This window comes from Zonotrichia albicollis, chromosome 1 (assembly GCF_047830755.1).
Source record: "Zonotrichia albicollis isolate bZonAlb1 chromosome 1, bZonAlb1.hap1, whole genome shotgun sequence".
Taxonomy (NCBI): domain Eukaryota; kingdom Metazoa; phylum Chordata; class Aves; order Passeriformes; family Passerellidae; genus Zonotrichia; species Zonotrichia albicollis.
The window spans coordinates 112,546,950-112,568,083 of record NC_133819.1 but is presented as its reverse complement, the minus strand read 5'-3'; the positions used below and the strand labels follow the sequence as shown (position 1 = coordinate 112,568,083).

The 21,134-nt window shown below is 40.7% G+C and overlaps 1 protein-coding gene across 5 annotated transcripts in view; it reads right to left on the bottom strand.

Annotated features, from left to right (window-relative positions):
* Nucleotides 1-21,134, bottom strand: part of MAPRE2 (microtubule associated protein RP/EB family member 2) — a 98,307-nt gene that overhangs the window by 7,210 nt on the left and 69,963 nt on the right. For all 5 annotated transcript variants that reach the window (XM_074550637.1, XM_074550625.1, XM_074550618.1 and 2 more), the window contains 4 exons: nt 18,125-18,270; nt 15,977-16,190; nt 4,797-4,936; nt 224-379 (listed from right to left, as the gene is read on the bottom strand). In XM_074550637.1, coding sequence (XP_074406738.1) covers nt 224-379; nt 4,797-4,936; nt 15,977-16,190; nt 18,125-18,270 — 656 coding nt within the window. The remainder of the gene's footprint in view (nt 1-223; nt 380-4,796; nt 4,937-15,976; nt 16,191-18,124; nt 18,271-21,134) is intronic.

The window sequence follows — 21,134 nt, the reverse complement described above, 5'->3', positions numbered from 1 at the left end:
AAACCTACACTGAAGCAGTGAAAAGCAACAAACCTCCTGAATCCTCCCCTCAAGCTAAAAAGCCTGTTGTTTGCAATTTCAATGCAAACCTCCTTTTTGGGGAGGAGTCACAGGAATTCTAGCTGCAGTTCTAAATACAGGATATGACCCAATACTACATCAATAAAATTTTATGCAATTAAGCTTTTTTTGTTGAGATAAAACCCATTAAGCTTCAACTTACGTGTTCATCTGAAGCATAAAGGACTTCCATTAGCCGATTGACAAGGTCATTCTCTCCCCCATGTTCTTGGCAGAGAAGTTCAATCTCCCTTAATTTGCCAAAGTAGAAATCCCTTTCCTTCTCCACACCTTCAAGTGCAAGTTTTAATGAATGTACCTGCATAGAAACCAAGACATGATGCATCAGTTTTGAGGTGCACTACAGACAAAAGAACACAGTCTAAAATTTTTTATGTGAAACAAATACATATTTGATTTTATGGCGTGAAATGAAGTCCAGTTTTCTTTCTGCAGTGCTAAATTGAACCTTACCCCACAGAGAATCAGGCTCCCCCACTACTCCTCCTGGATACATCCTAACCTTGATCCTTAAAGTTCAATTTTCTCAGCACTCTTTTAAACTGAAGCTCAAAGCAGCAGTGAGGAAATCAGGAAAACCATGTCTCCCAACAGGATCGCCAGAAATGTCATGTAGTGGTAACTACTAAAACTTTCAGCTCAGAACTTGCATTATTTTGCCTGGACAAATGTGTAGTTGTTGGGAAATCTACAATGTCTCCTTGCCTAAAAATACATTGAATTAGCAGAGGAGGGAAATAGTCTGGTTAGGAAATGAAAAGGTCCTCAAGTTACAAATGTGCTATTGCTGTGCTGGTTGTCACCTCTACTGTTCTGCCTCCTCACTTACCACATTTTACAAACCTGTATTTCAGCTCTCTGCTGCCATGGCTGGGTGCACCACGGGCTACCTGCTCTGACTGATGTGCTGTTTCTACCAATCAATTCTCTCAAATGCCAAGTACCTTTCTACTTGCAACCTTGTTCACAAGAGTCTTCAAGCTACACTGTCAGCCTCAATTTCACCACTAGGACTGCTGCAAATAATTCATGGGCAATGTAGCTGTTAATGATTAGGCTTTGGATAAATCACAACAGATGCTGCAACATAGTTTTATACATATATATTTTAAAAAGAGAGGTTTTGTGGGAGCATAACATATAAACTCTGTCTAATGGGATATACACAATCAGGAGAACATTTAAGTGGCTCAGAAATTCAGAGGACAGCAGCATAAAAACCAACAGAAATAATCACAGATAAAGCTGTCTACAGTAAACACATTGACCACAATCACATCAAATTACAACCAAACATTCACATTTTAAATCCTGCAATTATACAAATGATTTTCTAAATAAAACATGCTAAATAAATTAAATCATATCAGACTACATTTCAGTGAACTAATACGATTTAATAGAAACTTCTGTGTTGCCAGTTCTACTGCAAGTTAATTTATTTCCTTCACTAGTAAAAATACCAGGAGAGTTCAAACAATGCTTTGATAGCCTACTAAATCCTTTCAGTTTGTTTTTCCATGACTGCTGAGCTAGGGATGCCTTTTTCTGACCTTTGATTGCACTCTCAAAGGCATCAAGCAGCAGAACTGACCTGTTACCAGAGCAGGATCTCAGGGCACCTCATTTATGCACTAATTCATTTCTGACCAGCTGTCTAAGTGTGATGCTCAAGTCTTCCTTGATAATTTGAATTCATTATGGATATAGTGACCAGTCACCTTAAAATTAACTATTTTTTTACAAAAGTAGGAATAGCAAAATGAAACAAGAGTTTACAATATTCTGGTCTATAGATGAAGACCTCATAGTTAGGATGTGCCTTCTGGAACTGCCACAGCATATTGCTTGAGAGCAATGCCTGAATCCAGCCAGAAAAAGAATGTAACTGCTTCCAGATCTCTTGCTCTGTGCTTGCTAGAGCTTGGGAAAACAATGAACTTCAGCTGAAAAACTGGCAGCTAATAGCTGAGACTATCTCCCCTTCTGACGTATTTACTATGAAGACATTCTCCTGTTTTCATTCTCTCACATTCACGCTGTTTAAAGAAACAAAATCATTAAAGTATGTACATGTGCACAGACTTAATTAACTACTGTATATAGTAAACATTGCTATAACCAAACTAGATATGCTTCCCTTCAGCTCCAGCTATCTATCTGTGCCATATTTCCTCAGACACTTTGCACATCTGCATCCTACTTTTCCCTTCCATAAGCATGCCAGAAGGCTGACACTTGAGGAACAGATCATGTCAGCTCCCATGCTCTATTTCTGGACTGAAAGCACCCCTCTGCAGCCCAGGTAATGGGTGCAAAGGCAGCAGTTCCTACTGACTGGACTTTTCTCTGATGGCACTCACTGGTAGCATGAATACTCACAGGGCTGCAGAGCCAGGCTGCAGACTAGGCCCAACTGTAGGCAAAAAGCCACAATGATGCTGTTTTCAGAAACTACATGTACATCAACACACAGCTAATAGTTCCTGGGACCATCCTCCATCTGTAAAAGTCCCTCTCTGTATGCAACAGCCCCTGGTTTGTGTTGTCACCTCAGCTGCACTCAGACACTCTTTGGGAAAGAGTCAATTCAATGCTATGGGTAATCAAGTTCCAGCACAGAGTGACACTCCTTGGAATTTAATTTTGGAGTTTAATTTACTGGCACATTAGTGACAGTCCTTACAGTCACTAATTTGAAGATGATTTTAAGAGAAAATTTAAGATTATAGGGAGCCATTAACTGGCAAATGTTAGGGATGCTTACAATTATTACTAATAGCTCATTAAGCTACACTATGGTAAAACATAGTGTACAGATATCCCCACTGATTAAACTTTTCTGCTACCAATTGCATGGAAGTTAAGGTGTTTCCATCTCCCTCAACTGCTGTCCATGAAAGGAATGAAAAAACAATTAGAGCCACATAGGACCCTGATATCCAAGACACAATTCAGCACTTCTTACTTATAATCAACACAGAAACACAAACACAATAATGGTGGCTGCTGCCTCATCTCCACAACTGCTGCAGAGTAGTAAAAACCAGGCAATTTGGCTCTTGCAGCATGTTCACACTGGGGGTCAGGAAAACCTGGCTCAGAGCTGCTTGCAGCATAGCTTTTTTGGCTCGTGTAACACAGCCACGGTTTACAAGTATCCATTAGTGGGAAATGAGATACCAAATGCTGTCAGCATTAAGAAAAAAAGCATTCCAGACCATTCTAGCTGGATGATGTCTATGAAAAACTAGCTATTAAGGAATCAGTTTTTCATATCCTCAAAATTTCTTCTTCTCTTTGGTGATGGAGGAAGTCATGTTTTCCTTCAGGGTTATTTGTATATAAAGCTTAAGGTTTTCACACATGGAACGTGCTAGGAATATGTTAGCAGTGGATGTGATAGTGACTGTCTGTTTCAGTAAAGATCAAATGTTTCTATGTTGCTCAGATGCCAACCAACTCTTCCTCCTGAAGAAAACACATTCTGACTTCTGAGTACAAATGTTGTGGTTTAAGTTGCATTAAGTTGACATTTGAACTCTGCTCGACACTGTTTAAAAAAAAAAGGATTCCATAAAAAATATATACCTCCAACCCTCGTGCAACATTTAAAAACTTTTCTGTTTCAGCAACAATCTAGAGCCCCTTTGGAAAGCAGGAGGATCCCACTGTGCTCTCTGCTGCTCAGAATGATACCCTGAATCCACAGAACACCATGTCTGGGATGTGGCTATCCATCCACCACCTTTCAGAGTACAGCTCATCAAAAACATGCAAACAGTGCCCCAGCAAACTGAAATCATTGCTGCTCAGGTCAATGGAAGTCTGAAGCTGAAATGCCTTTAACTGTGGAAAATTATACTTGATCCAGAATAATGACTGCTTCCTGAATGCAGCTGCCAGGAGCTCTAAAATACAGGTTTTTTCCTTTCCATTTTCCCTCACCAAGGACAAATGCAGGGCTCAGGCCTCATATATAGTAGTGGCATTCACACCATTCTGACAGCACAGTCTCAAGCCAGACGCAGGTATTTATTCTTGTCCAGTGCAGACACTCTTGCAGTTCAGAAAGGAGAGAATGGTGTAAAGCTCCAGAGGATAAACAAAAATGAAGCCCTTACATTCCTAACATTACAGAAATTCTGAATTTTTTCAATTATATCACAAAACATTATTTATAATATAACTACGTATTCTCAGAAAGGTAGATTGCATTTTTAAATGAAAATAGTGTGTTAGCATCTTTAACACCTTCCTTAGAGAAAGCAGAGCACAATGCTGTAGTCTCACTTTAACTGCAAATCTCTTAACACCTTGGTATGACAAACAGGCTTGTTTTCTCCACAGGGGCACATTAAATGATTTATTTCAAATTAGTAATACACAAGAGCAAAGACACTATTTGGATTTTTCCTATCCAGGTGAAATAAAAGATATATTTCAGCATCTAATAAAATTACCATGCTTCAGCAAGACTTACCCGTCACTCCTAAGATCATAATTTAAAAATACTGGCAAAAATCAGTCATCTCTGCCAGACATTATTTTTCACAATAAATCTCTTCTTTTTTTATATTTCTTTCCAGCTGAACTATTTCCACTTTTTGTCCCTTCGTAATTCTGAAGAGCATCATTCATCAGAAGACAATATTAGATTTCATGCCTGCCTGTGACAATGAATGCATCTACTTTTGTGCCTAAAGCAAATTTACCTGTTCACTGAGCTGTATGACTTGAGTTTCCAAATCTTTATCTGATTTGGATGCTGAGCTGCTTGGTGTAGCTTTTTTTGCTGAAGATGGGCGAGAAGGTGTTGATCCTGGTTTAGAAGCTGGACTGGATTTAGCAGCACCTGAAAAACACAATAAATAAGTAAACATTAAACAAGATTGATCTCTGTAATAAATGCATTCCTATTAATCTGGTACTGAAACACAAGAATTGATTTTACAGCCATCCATCCTTTCTCTTACTTCAAGGTGACAGTAGAGGAAATTCCCCTGCTGCTATGCCTTGGGAAAGGAAAAACCACATTTCCTATCAATCTGAGTCTGCTACCGAGAGTGAGGCAACTCTAAAACAAAAATAAACAACATCACACCAGGAATAAAAAGTTCCCTTAGACCTGAGCAGCTTTCAGCTCAAAAAAAATGTGCTGTTAAGAGAGCATTCCCCCATCCCATTACTTAACATATCCAGCGATCATCAATTTCCCTGGAGAAAGACAGAGCTGAAATAAAGTCAGCTAAACTGCCTCTGTGCTTTTTTCATTTTCAAATGTAAATCACCCAGAGACAAGGGCATTGAAACTCAGAGCAGAATTAAACCCATTGGTGAACTCACAGTTTGCCACAGTGACCAGAAGATGTATTTTGACATCCTTAAGTTTTCCTATTTCTTTTTAATTACTTGCGCTGCAAAGCTGCCAGAATATGGAGCAACATCTTCACCAGCAAAAATGGCAAGTAGTGAGTGCGCACTCAGTAATGAGTGCATGACTCTTTTTCCACAATGACTTGGCACATAAATGCCCAAGCAGAGCAACAGTTGTGTGAAAGGGTTTGCAGTGCCTTCACAGGAACCTCCCAGGCAGCTCCTCCTGCCTTGCTCTGCCTCTCCATCTTTCCTCTCTTGATGCTGGGTGCTCCTTACAGTCACTGAGCCCAAACACGAGTGCCTGGCTCACAGCTCTCCCCCAGCACTGCACTCTGCCTCAGCCTTTTCTTTGTTCCCTCCAACAAGGAATAAACTTGAGACGCACTGGAGGGACATCTGATACCAGTTTGGTTAAGGAGACAAAACAGAAACCCAGCCTCTCTCTGGCCTCTGATTTATTAAGCAGACAGGCATGTGAATCAGAGGTCCTGCTCAGCAGCACCCATGCTCATCTCTGATTCCTACAGCAAGTAAAACACAGTCATCCAAATGTGCTGACAGGCTCCATGCCATCCTCCACCATCAGATGCTGTCAGTTCTGAAGCCTGAGCCACGCAGGAGACAGCCCTGGTCCAGCAGGCACCCAGCTCCCAGCTGGGCTCTGAGCTTGCTGCTCGCCCCTTCCACAGGGATTTTGCCCAGGTTTTCTCAGCAGCCACCTTCTACCCCACACCTCACCAGCTGCTCCTCCCACAGGATTACTTGAATTATGGCACACCACAAATTCTGCTAAGTTGTCATTTCCACAATGTATCCCCAGTGTCAGACAATGCTTTAATAAAGCAATTCTTTGTAAAACCAATGTATTAAAAAAAGCCATTACTAGGAAGAAATGGCAAGGAGGCAGGGAGAGGCAGAGACAGCCTGTGGGGCCGTGCATGTGCCCAGACTGTGGCAGAGCCTCAGTCACAGAGCCTCACTGACCTAGAACTGTGACAGTGGTTCATTGGAGGAGCTGGCAAGTGATGGAGAAGGAGAGCAGCAATGGGTTATTTAATCAAGCTTAAGCTTTCCTGATTTAGTCACAGGCCTCCCTCTGTAGCAAGAATCTCCTCCCACCCCTATGGATAACTGTATTAACTGGGTCACCTAAAGCCAACAGAACACAAACAAACCACTTGACAATTCAGTTAGCATGTGTAAACATTTCTGTGCAAGACAGCCATCCTCCTTTTCTATGCTCTTTAATATAAGACAGATAAGGGGGAAAAAACCATACGGCCAGGGGTTTTTCGTGGTTTTGTTGTGGGTTTTTTCCCTTTTGTTTGGTGTTTTTTTTGTTTTGGTTTTGTTTCTTTTAGAAACTGATGATTCCAATAGCTTCCATGTCTGTGGCATACACAAACTCTAGCAGATTTCAGATATAGTATACAGGCTTGCCAAAGTTGGGAAAATTCAGTGTTGTGTATATGTCTGAAATGAGACTTTTTTCACTTCATACTTAGATCAGCAAAGAATAAATAATTTGTTGAAAATCATTAATAAAGCAAAGATCTTTTGCTGCTATTTTTCTTTATGAAATTGCCTAAACTTTACCATTCTGTCTTCAATGCTTTCAAGGTTCAGCCCATATTATAACTAAGTAAAAATCAGCTGCTTTAGAGCAGGATTGCTAAAACGTTCTCAAAGCCAGGAAAATAATTTTCATTTGGATTAGCAAATGGACAGAAGTAAGCTAGTGCCAAAATATGCAATAAGAACACACTCATGAAAGAAATAAAATCACTTTGACTCTAGCATTCTAGCTGGGTCTCAAGTTATTTAATGACCAAAGCAGCAACATTTACTTCTTAATGTATTCTACAACTACAAGATGCAGGTTCAGGATATCAGCTGAAAAGTAAATGCTTTAAAGTTGGCACCGAGAGAGCTAAGGAAAGAGCAGGCACAAACATTTGATCCCCAGGTATTCTCTCTAATTTGCAGCTGAGGTGCCCTCCCAGAGCTGAGCAAGCCTCATCCCCAGTGCCTGCAGCACTGACATTGGCATTGTATTGTGCCCTCTGAAAACAACAAAGCCCTTTGGATTTCTACAGCAAAGTGCCACAAAGCTTTATAAAGCTTACTTTTTTAAAAAATAAAGTCCAGACAAATCAAAAGAAATCAACTTTTGCTCTGCTGCTCAGGATCAGCTCTTAAATGACCACAATATTCCAATTTCAGTAACACAGATAAAAACCAGCTAACTAGTTACTAGGAAGTATCAGCAACAGCTGGATAAAGCTTAATTGCAACAGAGAATGCTCAGGGATTTCTAATCTAAAATTTCCTGGAAGAAAAAAAGAAAGCTTTACTGCACATTTATTCTAAGGCATCAGTTTTATAATCAGCCCAGAAGTAAGCTTCCATTCCAGCAGAAGCCTAATTTCATAAAATAATTAAAGGATGCTGGTCGGTGGAGTAATGCAAAGTACTTGAAACAGCCAGATATCTAAACAGAGACAAAAGATCTTGATAGACTTAATGACTTGGTGTTGAGCAATGGTTTTGCAGTCAATTAGTGCAATAATGGAATAACTCCTAATGTACTGCTCAGAGGGACTATATAACCCAAGCAGTTTATTATTATTAAATTCTTTTCAACATAATTTCTTCCATGAAAATATTTATATATGACCCATTTACACGTTCTGAGAAAGCACAAAATTTTATACAGGTATTTTAGGTAAAAAGTATCCAATAATCATCTCTTTTCCCTGATCAGTGAGAGAATTGCATTGTGATCTGCAACATAACCGTTTGCCATTATTAATTCCTCTTCAAGCTTACTGCTGATGTTCACAAAGAAATGCAGGACCCTTCCCAGGAAAAGAATGTCCCCATGCCCCAAAACATGCTGGCAGCCAAAAGACTGGGAAGCACTGTGGCAGGAAAGGGTTTGGGGGTCCTGGTGGGCACTGAGCTGAGCATGAGCCAACAGAGCACCCTTGAGCAAGCAAGGCAGTGCTGGGCTGCACTGGGAGAGCACCATCAGCAGGCTGAGGGAGGTGATGCTCCCCCTCCAGCCAGCACTGGAGAGGCACATGAGGAATGCTCAGCTCAGTTCAGGGCTCCCCAGGACGGGACAGACATGGATGAACTGGAGAGGGTCCAACAATGGGCCACAAAGACTCAGGGATGGAGCACCTCACACGCAAGCCAGGTCAGAAAGCTCTGTCTGTTCAGCCTGGAGAAGAGAGGCTTCAGGGGGATCTCATCTACACCTCAAGGGAAGGTGCAAAGAAGGAAGGAAACAGGCTCCTTTCAGTGGTCCCCAAAGGATGGGAGGCAATGGGCACAAAATGAAACCCAACAAATTCCATTCAAACATAAGAAAAAACTTCTTCACTCTGAGGGTTATCAAATACTGGAACAAACTGTACTGAGAGGTTGAGGAGTTTCCAGCCCCAGAGATACTCAAAATGTGACTGGATATGGTCCTGGGCAACCAGCTCAAGGTGACCCTGCTTTCAGCAGAACAGTTTGACAGGATGATCTCAGAGGTGTCCTCCCACCTCCACTGTTCTGTGAGAACTTCTGTGACAGCATGCTCTGATTTTAGGTCAGTGCAGGGTTCCAATTAGAATTTTTTTGTAAACAGTATTGCAGCTGTTTCAATTAGCACCTTTTTGTACCTGCCCACATAACACTAGCAGAGATGAGAAAAGTCAATTCACAATTGAAAGACAAATTATTCTGTTCTTTTACTGAATTAAGATGAACCAGCTTTGAAATGCATTCGAGGTTTCCATCTGTGGTACTCCAGAAACAATTACTAATTTTTTTGTAAAAAAACCCCATAATTAAATGTATTCCACGCACTTTCAGCTTCACTATTCTTTTTGCTAAATACCTAAGTTCTACAAACAGATGCAAACTTCTGCAACATAAAACAGTGGCTGTTGGCACCATGCAGCTTTGGGTACAAAAAAGCTGTGCTGCAAATTCCAGTTCTCTTTACATCACAGGCACAGTCTTGTAACAAGAGACCTACTTAACCTTTAGAGAGAAATCTTCCTTGAAGCTATATGAGTAATTAGTATGCTGTTAAATATTTATGCAAAATTTCAAGGAAACACGTGCATGAATGCAGTGTGGACGTGCATATGGAGAGTGTGGAGAGCAATGGAAGCCCTGAGCAAGCACAAGACTTGGCTGAGCCCACACAACCACTGCTTCAGTGGAATTTGGGAATCACTCACAGTCTATTTTAGTCAAATTAAAGGACTTCATAAAATGAATATTCCTGACTCATACCACAGGAGAAAAACCAAACCCAACAAGAGGCCTCAGTAATTTCTTCACAAGCTGAAGAAAAACTCTCCACCCTCTTAAACCAAGAGAGTGGGAACAGCAGATTAATTAATATTCACACACTCTTATTATTATAGCTACACCAGGACACAAGCAAATGCTCAATTTAGGGACACTTAATGAAATAAGCAATGACAAATGACACTTAATGGGAATTAAATGACCTCAGACAAAATCTGACTTAACTCCGAATTCCAACATGCTGCACTGCAGCTGTCCCAATTACTTTGTGGCACTGCCTTCCCCTGGCTGGCAGGACCCTTCTGTCCTCTCAGCTCCTCAGACTTTCACTGCTGCTGGTCTAGTACAGCCTGGTGAGCTCTGCATTCATCCTCTCTGCCACAGAGCTGGCAAAGAGAAGTGTGCGTGAGTACTTGAAACTTTCACAATTTCAAGAGCTCTATCCAAGTAAGAGAATCCAATGGAGGCCACTTATCTAATAGAAAAGTTTCACTGGTGGCCTCACTGCCTCAGTTTGTCTTTAATACAAGATTTGATAGAAGGGAAATAACTAAAGCCTTTCCCCCATCAAAAATTAAGACTTTACTCTAGAATTAAAATAACCAATATTTATTTATTATTTAAAATAATCAACAACTGAATTCAGTTTCTTCTCAACTGAAACCTCTATTTGCTCTAGAAATATCTTTAAGTATGCAAACATTTATCTTCAATGGATGGAACCATTCCACAGGCTTAAAAGAAGAACACAATTTAAAATTTCAAGTGCTCTTAAAAACCTATGTTTTCTAAAATCTCACTGTCTGCTTAGCTCTAGGGAGAAAGCAGTCTCAAAAGGAAAATCTAAAAGAATCTACAAAGAAATGCATGCTGGAAAAGGAAAGAATGTGCAACATTTGTGCAACACAGACACTCAGACCACACCCATGGTACACTGAAAATTAAATAGCCATTTTCACCACTGCTTTTCCCAACACAATCATCTCTCTTGAAAAAAGGCCCTGGCTCATGCACTGCAAGCGCGCTGCCTCCTGGTCTAAATTCTCGAGCTCAGTGGATTTAAAAATTAAATGCTCCTCATGCTGGCAGGGGAGATGTGTCTGTGTTACAGCTGAGCCACTTTACCTCCCAGGCCGGCGCTGTCACTGCACATGCTGTTCCCCTCGGTCAGTACAATTCCTTGGCCTTGTATGAACTAGGGATGAAAACACTCTCAGTTTGTCACCCTGCAGCTCTTTCCATCTCTAGCTGTGCCACGCTGTCCTGCAGCACTGCACCACAGGGAACAGAGGTTGCCATTGCCAGCACCAGTGCCTGCCACTGGGGAAAAAGGTAGCAAGTCTTGGTGCAAAGCAAAAAAAAAGCATTAGGAGTTCTCCAGTCTCCCAGGAGTTCTAATTGTATCACTAGCTGCTAAAATAAAGACCAGACCGGACTTGCTGAGTATTTTTATCCCTGAAAATTAATTTACAGCACATCTGTCACAGCAGGATATACTGTTTCCCTACAGAAAATCAGTATTCCTCTTGTGCAATTGGCTTTTCGATGGCACATTATATATAATGCATTCATGCACAAACAGTTCATTCTGCCCTGGTTATTTTCCCTGTCATAGCGTGAGTATTTTTAGCCCTCATGTGATCCTCCAGTATTTTCCAGCTCTGCTTTAGTCATCCTGCTCTCACTGAATATTTCAAACTAAAAAAATCTAACAGCCTTCAGATCTAAGAACCTCTCACATTTTTAGCTTGCATGTAAATAATTAATTTCATTAAGCTGTCTTATACCCGTGTATTTTTGACACCCACCACCCATACACTAGAGTGCTCCATGGAGATTTGCTCTGACATACAGGAATACTTACATAAGACACTAAGCTAAAATCCTGACAACCTGATCACTATTTCCAATTTTGATCAGATGAAGCCTTTTCCGCTGTTTCCCGCAGGGAGCATTAGAACTGGCACAAACAACAGTGCCCTAATATTTTAATCCTGCACCACATTTTGACTCTACATCTGTAGGCTGTTTACCACTGCATTAGAGCAGAGCGGAGGCTGTAGGAGATCGAAAGTCGGCTCAGGGCTGGCAGATGGCATCAGCTCTAAAAGCAGCTGTGGTGCTGCTGCCAAGAGCCTACAGCAGGGCTCTGTGCTGCTCCTTCAAGGAGGAAAAGACCCTCATTTCCCCACCTGGGAGCTGCAGTCACCTGGTGAAACCTTGCTGCTCCTGCTGTGTCTAGAAGCACCCTGTGGCACGTTACCAAAGCCATCCACCCACGGCACCACCGCCAGCTCGGCCACAAATCGGCTCTGTCCCTGAAGGAGGGGACAAGGCAGTGTGAGGGAGGCACAGCAGATTAATTGTGGGGACCTATTTATGCTTCCATTTCCGAGCTGCATTATCCTTGACCTGCGCTGACTCCCCAGTAGGATCATCTTCAGAATGGCTGCTGGCCTGCCCACCAATTAACACAAAAACCAGTGCATTTTTACACTTCTCGACTTTTTGGGTCTTCTAAAAGTGTTTATTTTTCAAATTAAATAAAGACTACACTCTGCATTTATAGAGATACAGGTTAATATCCATTTACAGTTACAGGAAGCAACTACCTGATACCAGGCATCCCATCAAGCTTTAGAGTCTGATTAAAATATCAAAAATAATTGCAATTCATGCCAGTATCTTTCTGGATAAGTTTTTGGAGCAGCCTTTAAGGATCTGACCACTTGTTAACTCAAGGACATCTATCTTAATCTACTTTTGAAAACACATTGTTAGAACAGTGTTATAAGGCATTATGAATAGTCAACAATTATCTCCTAAATCACTCAAGCCCAAAACTGTCAAAGGGCACTGGAAGAGTTACTCCACGGAGCAAAAGGAATCACCTGAAATGCACATGAAACTGCCAGTAGCTAAAGTAAATTATTCCTTTAGAAACATATATCTAATCAATCTAGACTAGGCATATTTTAAAGCCTGCCAAACCCCCAAATATGAATATATCCCATATATCTGCTTGCTCCTGACCCCAAACAATAGATGTGTACATTCAGGTACGTCCACTGCACTCTGTTTAAAAACTTTTGGATTATGCTGAAAGACCTTCTGGGTTCTTTCTTTTTTCTCATGAGTGCTACCTTTTGTTTTGTTAATGAACTGACAAAGCAGTACTACTAAAACTTCAAAGCTTCATTGTTAAGGTAGAGCAAATCACACAAATTAATAATGGCACCAAGCCATGTGATGTGGTGCTGGAGGGAAGGGATGCAATCCAGAGGGACCTTGACAGGCCTGAGAGGTGGGTCTATGCAAACCTCATCAAGTTCAACACGGCCAAGTGCAAGGTCCTGCACCTGGGTCAGGGCAATCCCAAACATAAATACAGGCTGGGTGGAGAACGGATTGAGAGCAGCCCTGAGAAGAACTTGGGGCTGTTGGTTGATGAGAAGCTTAGCATGAACCAGCAATGTACACTTGCAGCCCAGAAGGCCAGCAATATCCTGGGGTTTATATCATGATTGCTATAGCAGCTGTAATGAATACCCCTTCACTTCCAGCTAAGTGTGGAAGACAGAGGTACAGAAGCACATCTTTCATGGTAATTTCCCAACTGCCCAGAACTTGCTCCTGCATCATGCCAATTTACTCCCAAACAGCAGGAGATGAGGCACACACAGGTTTGCAGATGCATACAGAACTCCTCCCAGAGCATCAGTAAAGGCTCCCATTCCTTCCAACGTGCAGGTTCTGCGATGGGGTGAGGCAAGGCACAAAGGCACTGTACATCAGTGCCATGAAAATGTGCTCCCCCAGAATTCAGTAAGCCCATGGAATGAGTGACACCTAACTGAATTAGTTCTGTTCTGAAATGCAAGCAGCAAGGAAAGCTGGAACTCTCATTTCACCCAGCATCATGTAATGTCCACACCCCACTATCCTCAGCTTAGAAATTCAACTAGTGTTCTGCCTGTCATGCTTCTGGACAATATTTAAGTTAATAATGAGGGACATTTTCCATGAAAAAGCTAACTCTCACAGCCACAGGATCTTTTCAAGACTCATCACACTATCTCAGTTGCACAATTCCATACAAAGGCTGGGAAGGCACAGGACCTGCTCTTCATACAACCACCAACACAACATGATGTTACTGCACTATCCTCCACATCAGCTGGCTGGTTCCACTCCAGTAGCTATTCAATTTCTGTAGGATTGTCACCTGCACAGCTTTAATTTGGATGACATATTTGTGACTTTGGGAAGAACAGACCATCTGTAAGAAGAATTAACAAGCACAGTAAAGTCTGTGTTTAATAAAAGTGTCTTTTCCAATTTCTGAATTGGACAACATGTTGACATCAGCACTTGGGTTTTCTGTTTCCAAAGGGAGTGCAAGACATCACATGGGAAATCAGAACGTGCCAGACCCTGAAATTCAGAAGTTCAGGCATAAGATGGTGCAAAATAAAGATGCAAACAAGTTTAGAAGCCCAGAGTAGCACTGCCTGCTATTAGGTGCCCTATTTCCAGGAAGCACTAATGAGCTGAGGGCAGCTGGCCAAGTATGCCCCACTCTGACGTCAGAAGTGATCAGAGCAGAACACTGAAATCTGGGTAGGATTCCAGAGCACAAGGCAGCCTAAAAGTGATGGTGCTTCATGCTTCACACTTGCCCCTGCTTTTGGGAGTACTGCTGCATATCCAAGCCCATGTGATGACAGGTCACAGGTTCAAAATCAACTAAACATTAATCCTTATTTGAGGAATGGGTTAGCATAAACCCAGGACAAACCAATAAAGGAATTAGGTGTGTGTGCATGTGTATTTCCATATGCACAAACTTATGTTTGTAATACTTTTTTAGTGACTATTGTAATACTTTTTGTAATACTTTTTTAGTGACTATTTCTTTTACTTAAATGTTAGCTGCTCTCCTCTTCACTAAATTCTCAGTTAACAAAACCAGCATCTGCTTAGTGACTAGTCACAGCCACATTACATAAACACCAAAGATCAGGGTTACTCCTTGGCCTGTCCCAGAAACACTGCTGTGGTTTAACCCAGCAGGCAGCTGAGCCCCCACAGCTGATGGCTCACTGTCCCCTGCAGTGAGATGGGGGAGAAACTCAAAAGGGGAAATGTGAGAAAATTCATGGGTTGAGATAAAGACAGTTTATTAGGTAAAACAAAAGCCATGCAAACAATTCATTCACTACTTCCCATGGGCAGGCAGGAATTAACCTATCTCCAGGAAAGCCAGACCATCACCCATAATGATGATTTGGTAAGACAAATGCTGTAACTCTCAACATCCCTCCCCACCCTTCTCCTTACTCCTCCAGCTTTTCTGGCTAAGCACAATGCCATGTGGCATGGATTATCTGTGCAGTCTATTGAGGTCAGCTGTCCTGGCTGTGTCCCCTCCAAATTAATTGGGCACCCCCAGCCTGCTTGTTGGCAAGGCAATGTGAGAAACTGAAAAAGCCTGGACCCTGTGTAAGTACTGATTAGCAACAATTAAACCATCCATGCCTTATCAACACTCTTTTGGTTTTAAATTCAACATTTAGCATCAATCTCCTCTGAAGAGTCATCGCTGTTCTAGCAAAACCCAACACAAGCACAAAATAAAAAATTAGAAGACTGAGGTATCTTTGTGAAAGAGCAAAAGCTATATGTTTTTCAGTTAGGAGGACTAGCATACCCAAACAATATTCACACATAAAACAAAAAAAATAACTTAATTTTTGTTCTTTTGGTCAGCCCTTCAGATTTGCAAACATTTTAGTCATAAAAATTAAAAAATAAATCAGCCTGTGCAAGCATTTTCCTATAAAGGTGGAGGTGTGAAAGAGGAACACACTCCATTTAATGTTCTTGAATACACTTGCACATACCACATTCAGCAACAGGATTGTTAAAAGCCTTTGTCTCCACCACCAGACATTACTGGAGTCCAGGTCATTTACATGGAGGGAGTTCAGTGGAGGAGACCCTATGCTGAATAGGGCTGGGCCAAACTAGAGCACAGAAGATGTCAACTTTCTGCTCTCTCAAGATGCTAAGACCATGATAAGGTAAAAAGAATGGCACAACCACTCAAGGAAATAATTTTTAAATAGTATTTAAGTAGAGCAGATCACAGTTTATAATTGTCTTCAGAGACAGAAATGGAATTCTTTAAGAGGCAAAATACCTGCAGTTGGAGAGTTTGCATGGTGAGACTTTTTGGGCAGGTTAAAGATCTGTTCACCAGGATCTGGTGGAGGAAGAGCATCTTGGCCTTGTCGAGCTTCCACAGGATCATACTCCTTCCCATCATAGTTAGCATCAAAGAACTTCTTAAACCATTGAATGAAATCTAAGTTGTCTTGGAAGCGCCCTTTGACCAGTTTTTCCACAGGAATTACCTAAAAGGTAGATATTAACATCCAATATTACATCACTGCTGGTTTTAAATATAAAAATTACATATACACACTTATTTAAAAAACATCTACTAAGTGCATCAACAAATAAACCTCTGCCATTGTTTTGTTCCTTAAAAAAGGGGGCAATTTGCAAGTGCTCTTAAAAAATGAAAACAAAACCCAGTGAGACCCAGCCTTTGAAGCAGCAATACATAGGGTGTATGTAAGCCTTTATAGCTATGGTTCCACAAAGATACTCCCTTATATCCCATGGGTACATCCCATGATGAATGACACTTTTCTGGGAGTAACACTGTATTCAGCCAGCTAGGGATTTCTGGTTTTAATGGACATGGTACAGTGTGACGTGCTACAAACAAACAATTCTTCAAAAACTCCAGACAGATGTTTCTTTCTCTCTGTCCTACTGTTTGAACTACAAAGCCCAGCAGCTTTTCCAAGACATGCTACAGTTCAAACCAACCTACATTTTGGTAGCACATGGTCATCATATGAACCAAGCCTGAGGTTTTAACCTTGTAATTTCTTTCTGTTCCACATATAGCTATACATAGAACAGTTTGTGGACATGCAGAAGTTGACTTAAATGCCTTTTAAAGTTCTACTAAAAGAAAGGAAAGGCTATGAGGATGTCTCCACATCCTCTAATATCTTAGAAATTTTTCACAGACATGAAAACTCCAAAAGGTGTCTCCAGCCAATATTACAGTACTCAAGGCTTCCAGACACTGTGGGCAGACAGGGACTACAACTGCAGAAAAGCTGCCCTGCTTTGCTTAATTCATGCAGCTGATTAAACAGCCAAGCTAGATGGACCTCAATGCCTCTTGAATGTTATGAAGTTTCAGCTGGAGAAGGGTTTTCATTTTCTTCTTCAGGATTAAGCCAACTGTACAGCATTTTATAAATCTATGATGCTTCTGCAAGAATTGACATTGCATTTTTCATGCTTTTTCAGGTTGTTCCATTTGTACCTCAACTCTACATTAAAAAGGCATGATAATTTTGCTCTCTACAGGAAAATTGACTACATTAGTCTTCCCAATGTTTCACTAGCAAATCACACTGTAAATAGAAGTATCCATAACATTTCATGAAACAATGATCATTTTCCAGTTCTTCGTAGAAGTCTGAAGGCACCCTCTGTTATGACTGTTTAAATTGCAGAACAATGCAACACTAAAAGCCAGGGCAGAACCTTAAAAGGGTAAACAGGTAGTGTATAAGTGTAAAACTATAAGCATGATAATATAACTTCCATTATTCATTTTTATCAACACAGTAATTTATATTAGTGAGTCTGTCAAACTCTCACATTCAAGCATAAACCAAATCCCTTAAGGCTGAACAAGCATTTTCTCAGAGGCTTCCATTCTTAACTTTACAAGATCACATGTGCTACCCATCTATTCAATCACTGGGTAAATTATTCAAGTTTTTGAATAATTTAAATTCCTCAAACCCTGCTTTGGACAAAAAAAAATGAATACTTATAAGAACAGCATATTTTCAAATATATTTTGTTGGAAATTTAGGTCACCAATAATTTTACTTATCAAAAAATGAAGATTCACTGATGACAAGGAACTTCCAACACATGGAGTTTTATCAAAGGGTTTCTGGTATTAAGATATAATGAGTTAAGATGGCACAACTCCTCAGCAGACATGTGGACTCAATTTTCAATTTGTACCTAAATGAAGCCAAATGCCAAACTTCTCCCTTCATGCCCAAATACCCTTTTCAGATGATGAAAGGTCAAGAACATTTATTGCAATTCTAGTTCTCCATCCAAAAGTTGAAAAAGCACATTTTCAAGTATTTTGAAGTTATTTTCCTCTATTTATTAATGTACACAATTAATGTAACTTTTGAAACATGTAGTGACCAAAATATAAATACAGAATTCCTACCTTATCCACATTCATTCTTTTAAATGATGCCTGCAGAAGTTTGAAGTTGTGAATGTACTCATGCTCCAGCTTTGCTTGAAACTTTACTTTCTTCAAGCTAATGCACCCTGGGAACAACATGTCCATGAACTGGCAGTAAGCTGCTCCTACAACAAGAGAATGCACTGACGTTAATCCAGATGCACCCAGCTAAGACCAAATGGTGTTTAATGTCATTAGCAGAAAGCATGAGCAGAAAGCAACAGCGCTGAATAAGTCCCTGCTGTAATTCAGCCTTACACTATGCACCCAAGACCTGCTTATCTAATGTACATTGAGCAGTGACACGCTCATGTGGCTCTTTCCCACTCAGTCTGGATTCACAATGCACTGCTGTGAGCATCCGAGGAATCACCTCAACTAATGCAAAGTGAAATGGATGTTCTTGGAGTCCCCATACACAGCAGGACTGTCCATACCATGAGAAGATAACAGTGAAAATGAAAATCTCTTAATAAGCTTCCTCAATCCCCACAGTCCCCTGAATTCAAACAAGCCAGAATCGTCTTTCTTCTTGTAGCCTTGTACCCAAATGCCAAGCAAGTCCAATGCAATTATTTAAGATTATATCAAACCATGATTTAAAAAATTTAATTGCAAGGCTCCAGCTTGTTATAACACACTAGTCAGGTCCCACCCCTCTGCAATGAACATCCTTACTGATTTTCATTTCTTGAGAAAAGCATTTAAATAAGCAGACTTTAGCATAGTCCACCCATAGCTTTCAAGGCTGGGCTAACAGCTTTAGTTCTCTCTCAGCCAGGTTCCTGAGTTCAACTTTGAGAGCTCTCTGAACTTACAGACAGTAGGAGTGTGTGTGTATAACTAATCCAGACAAAGAAGGAAGTATATGGAAAATTTCTAACCAGCATCCTAAGGATGGCTAACAGACACAGCATTTCTTGTATGCAGGGAGCTCCCTCCTACAGCATCATGGCACTGTCATTTGCAAAACCTTTAGTGCTGACACACTCCAGTGTTTAGAAATCAAGATGAAAATGTTTAAGTAAATCAGAGGAAAAGCAATTATCTTTCTTCTTCAGAAGATTTATCTACAAAATACTTTACACTTGGCAAAGATTCAGTGATGTCCACACAGGAGTGTAGAGGGTGCAGCCCCTGTGCTCAAGCATCAGGGCAGGGAAGTGATTGCCTGATTACCCATGACAAGTTCAATTTCACTTCCACAAAAAAGACTGTTGTGCTTTAAGTGCACCTCAGTGTCCAGATCTCACCTTACAGTTCAGCCCACTATCAACAACGATTTTTTATCACAAATATTTGAATGTTCACAGAGAAACCAAAGTAACAAAGCAGACACCTGGCTTGCCCAGTTTTACAGGAGAGTCAACAATAACTTGAACTTAAGGTCATTTTTCTCCATGGGTATGCGCATGTTTTGACACAACCAACTTCATGCATGAGATGGTTCTCATTCTCTGTATCCAGCCAGCCATCATACAAAAGGTTACAGAGATCATCACTTCCCAAACAGAAGAAGAACTTAAGAGAAGAGTCCAAAAAAGTTGTTTGAAATACCAACACAAATTTTGCTAAGGGACTTACCAAGATCCAGCTTTAGTGCTGAAAACCACTGCCATTTAAAGAAATAATCTGTTCACATTGCCTAGCTTTGTGGGGAAAATGGTTACTAAAAAACCTCATTTTCCAAGGACACCTTGTGCTTAGCTGTTTGCAATGGTCTTGATATGATTAGCAATCAAAGTAAAATATTCCCGAAAGGGAAAGGCGCCTTCTGGCAAGTTACAAGCATCAGATGACAAATTTGCATCTTCTTACAGAAAACTTTATAAACACAATTATTTATTCAAAACTCATCCTTAGCAAGAGAACTTGTAAATACATGGCAATGGAAAAAATACATTACAGTTAAAAGCATAGATATACAGATAATGCATAGCTTGAGTACACTTATTATTGTTTAATTTAATGCAAAAGGATTATTATGCAATCATTTAATGTTATAAATTTAATTTGTTCCTAACTCTGTCCTTTCATCCTCCCCATACCCCAATTATAAGCTTTACTCTGATATCTAAGTAATTGCCTGGAGGCCCTAAAAATGCACTGCACAACCTTTCATCTAGATCCTTTTAGAAAACTAGAAACCCAAAGTGTTCACATGAGATTTTTCTCCTTCTGCTGGTAATGCAAATTCCTTCTGCATGCCTTTAGACAGTCTCTCTCTAGTGAGGGTATTTCCTTGTGCTTTCTCTGCTGGCAGCTGTTTCTGTACCTCTGCCAGCCAGGAGGTGGTCCTGGGTCTGCACAGCACTGGAGGGCAGAAAACACTGGACTGCATCCACCTGGCAGCAGGAGCTGCTCTCTGACACAACACTGGAGTGGCTGCTGGGCTGTCTCCCCAGCAGGAGGATTTCATTGCACTGGCAAATACAGTTCATTAAAATACTCCTTCCTCAAGCACAGAGGCAACAAACAAACATGGAGTGAACTAAACGCTGAGCTACAAAGAGAGGAAATTCCTCCTGACTCCAAAAAGTCAGAGACCTGCCTACCACACCAATAGGAGAAAGCAAAAATATCCTTGCAGTCAGCTGGGATTACCTGATTTTGGACATCAAGATTATGTATGCATTTAATATTATATAGATGTTTATTTATAATTTAAAAATTTACCCCCTAAAGCTTGTAGCTGTCAGATTTCATTTAAATGGGAAACACCAGTGCAACAGAATGGGGACACTACTGCCTACACTGCCCATGGCTGAGATTTCCTGGAGGCAGCAGAAAGGGGAGCCCCACTTAAGTGATGTGAGACTGTAATGCCTTTACCTTTCAGCCACAGCATATCTGTGTGCTCCTCTGCATATGGGGCAGCTCTTTGGGCCTATCCAATGTACTACACAACTGATGTTTCAATGCAGGTGCAAGAGAAAAGAATCTTTTTAATGGAATACAAAGAAAACAACAGTAGAAATAATGACATTAT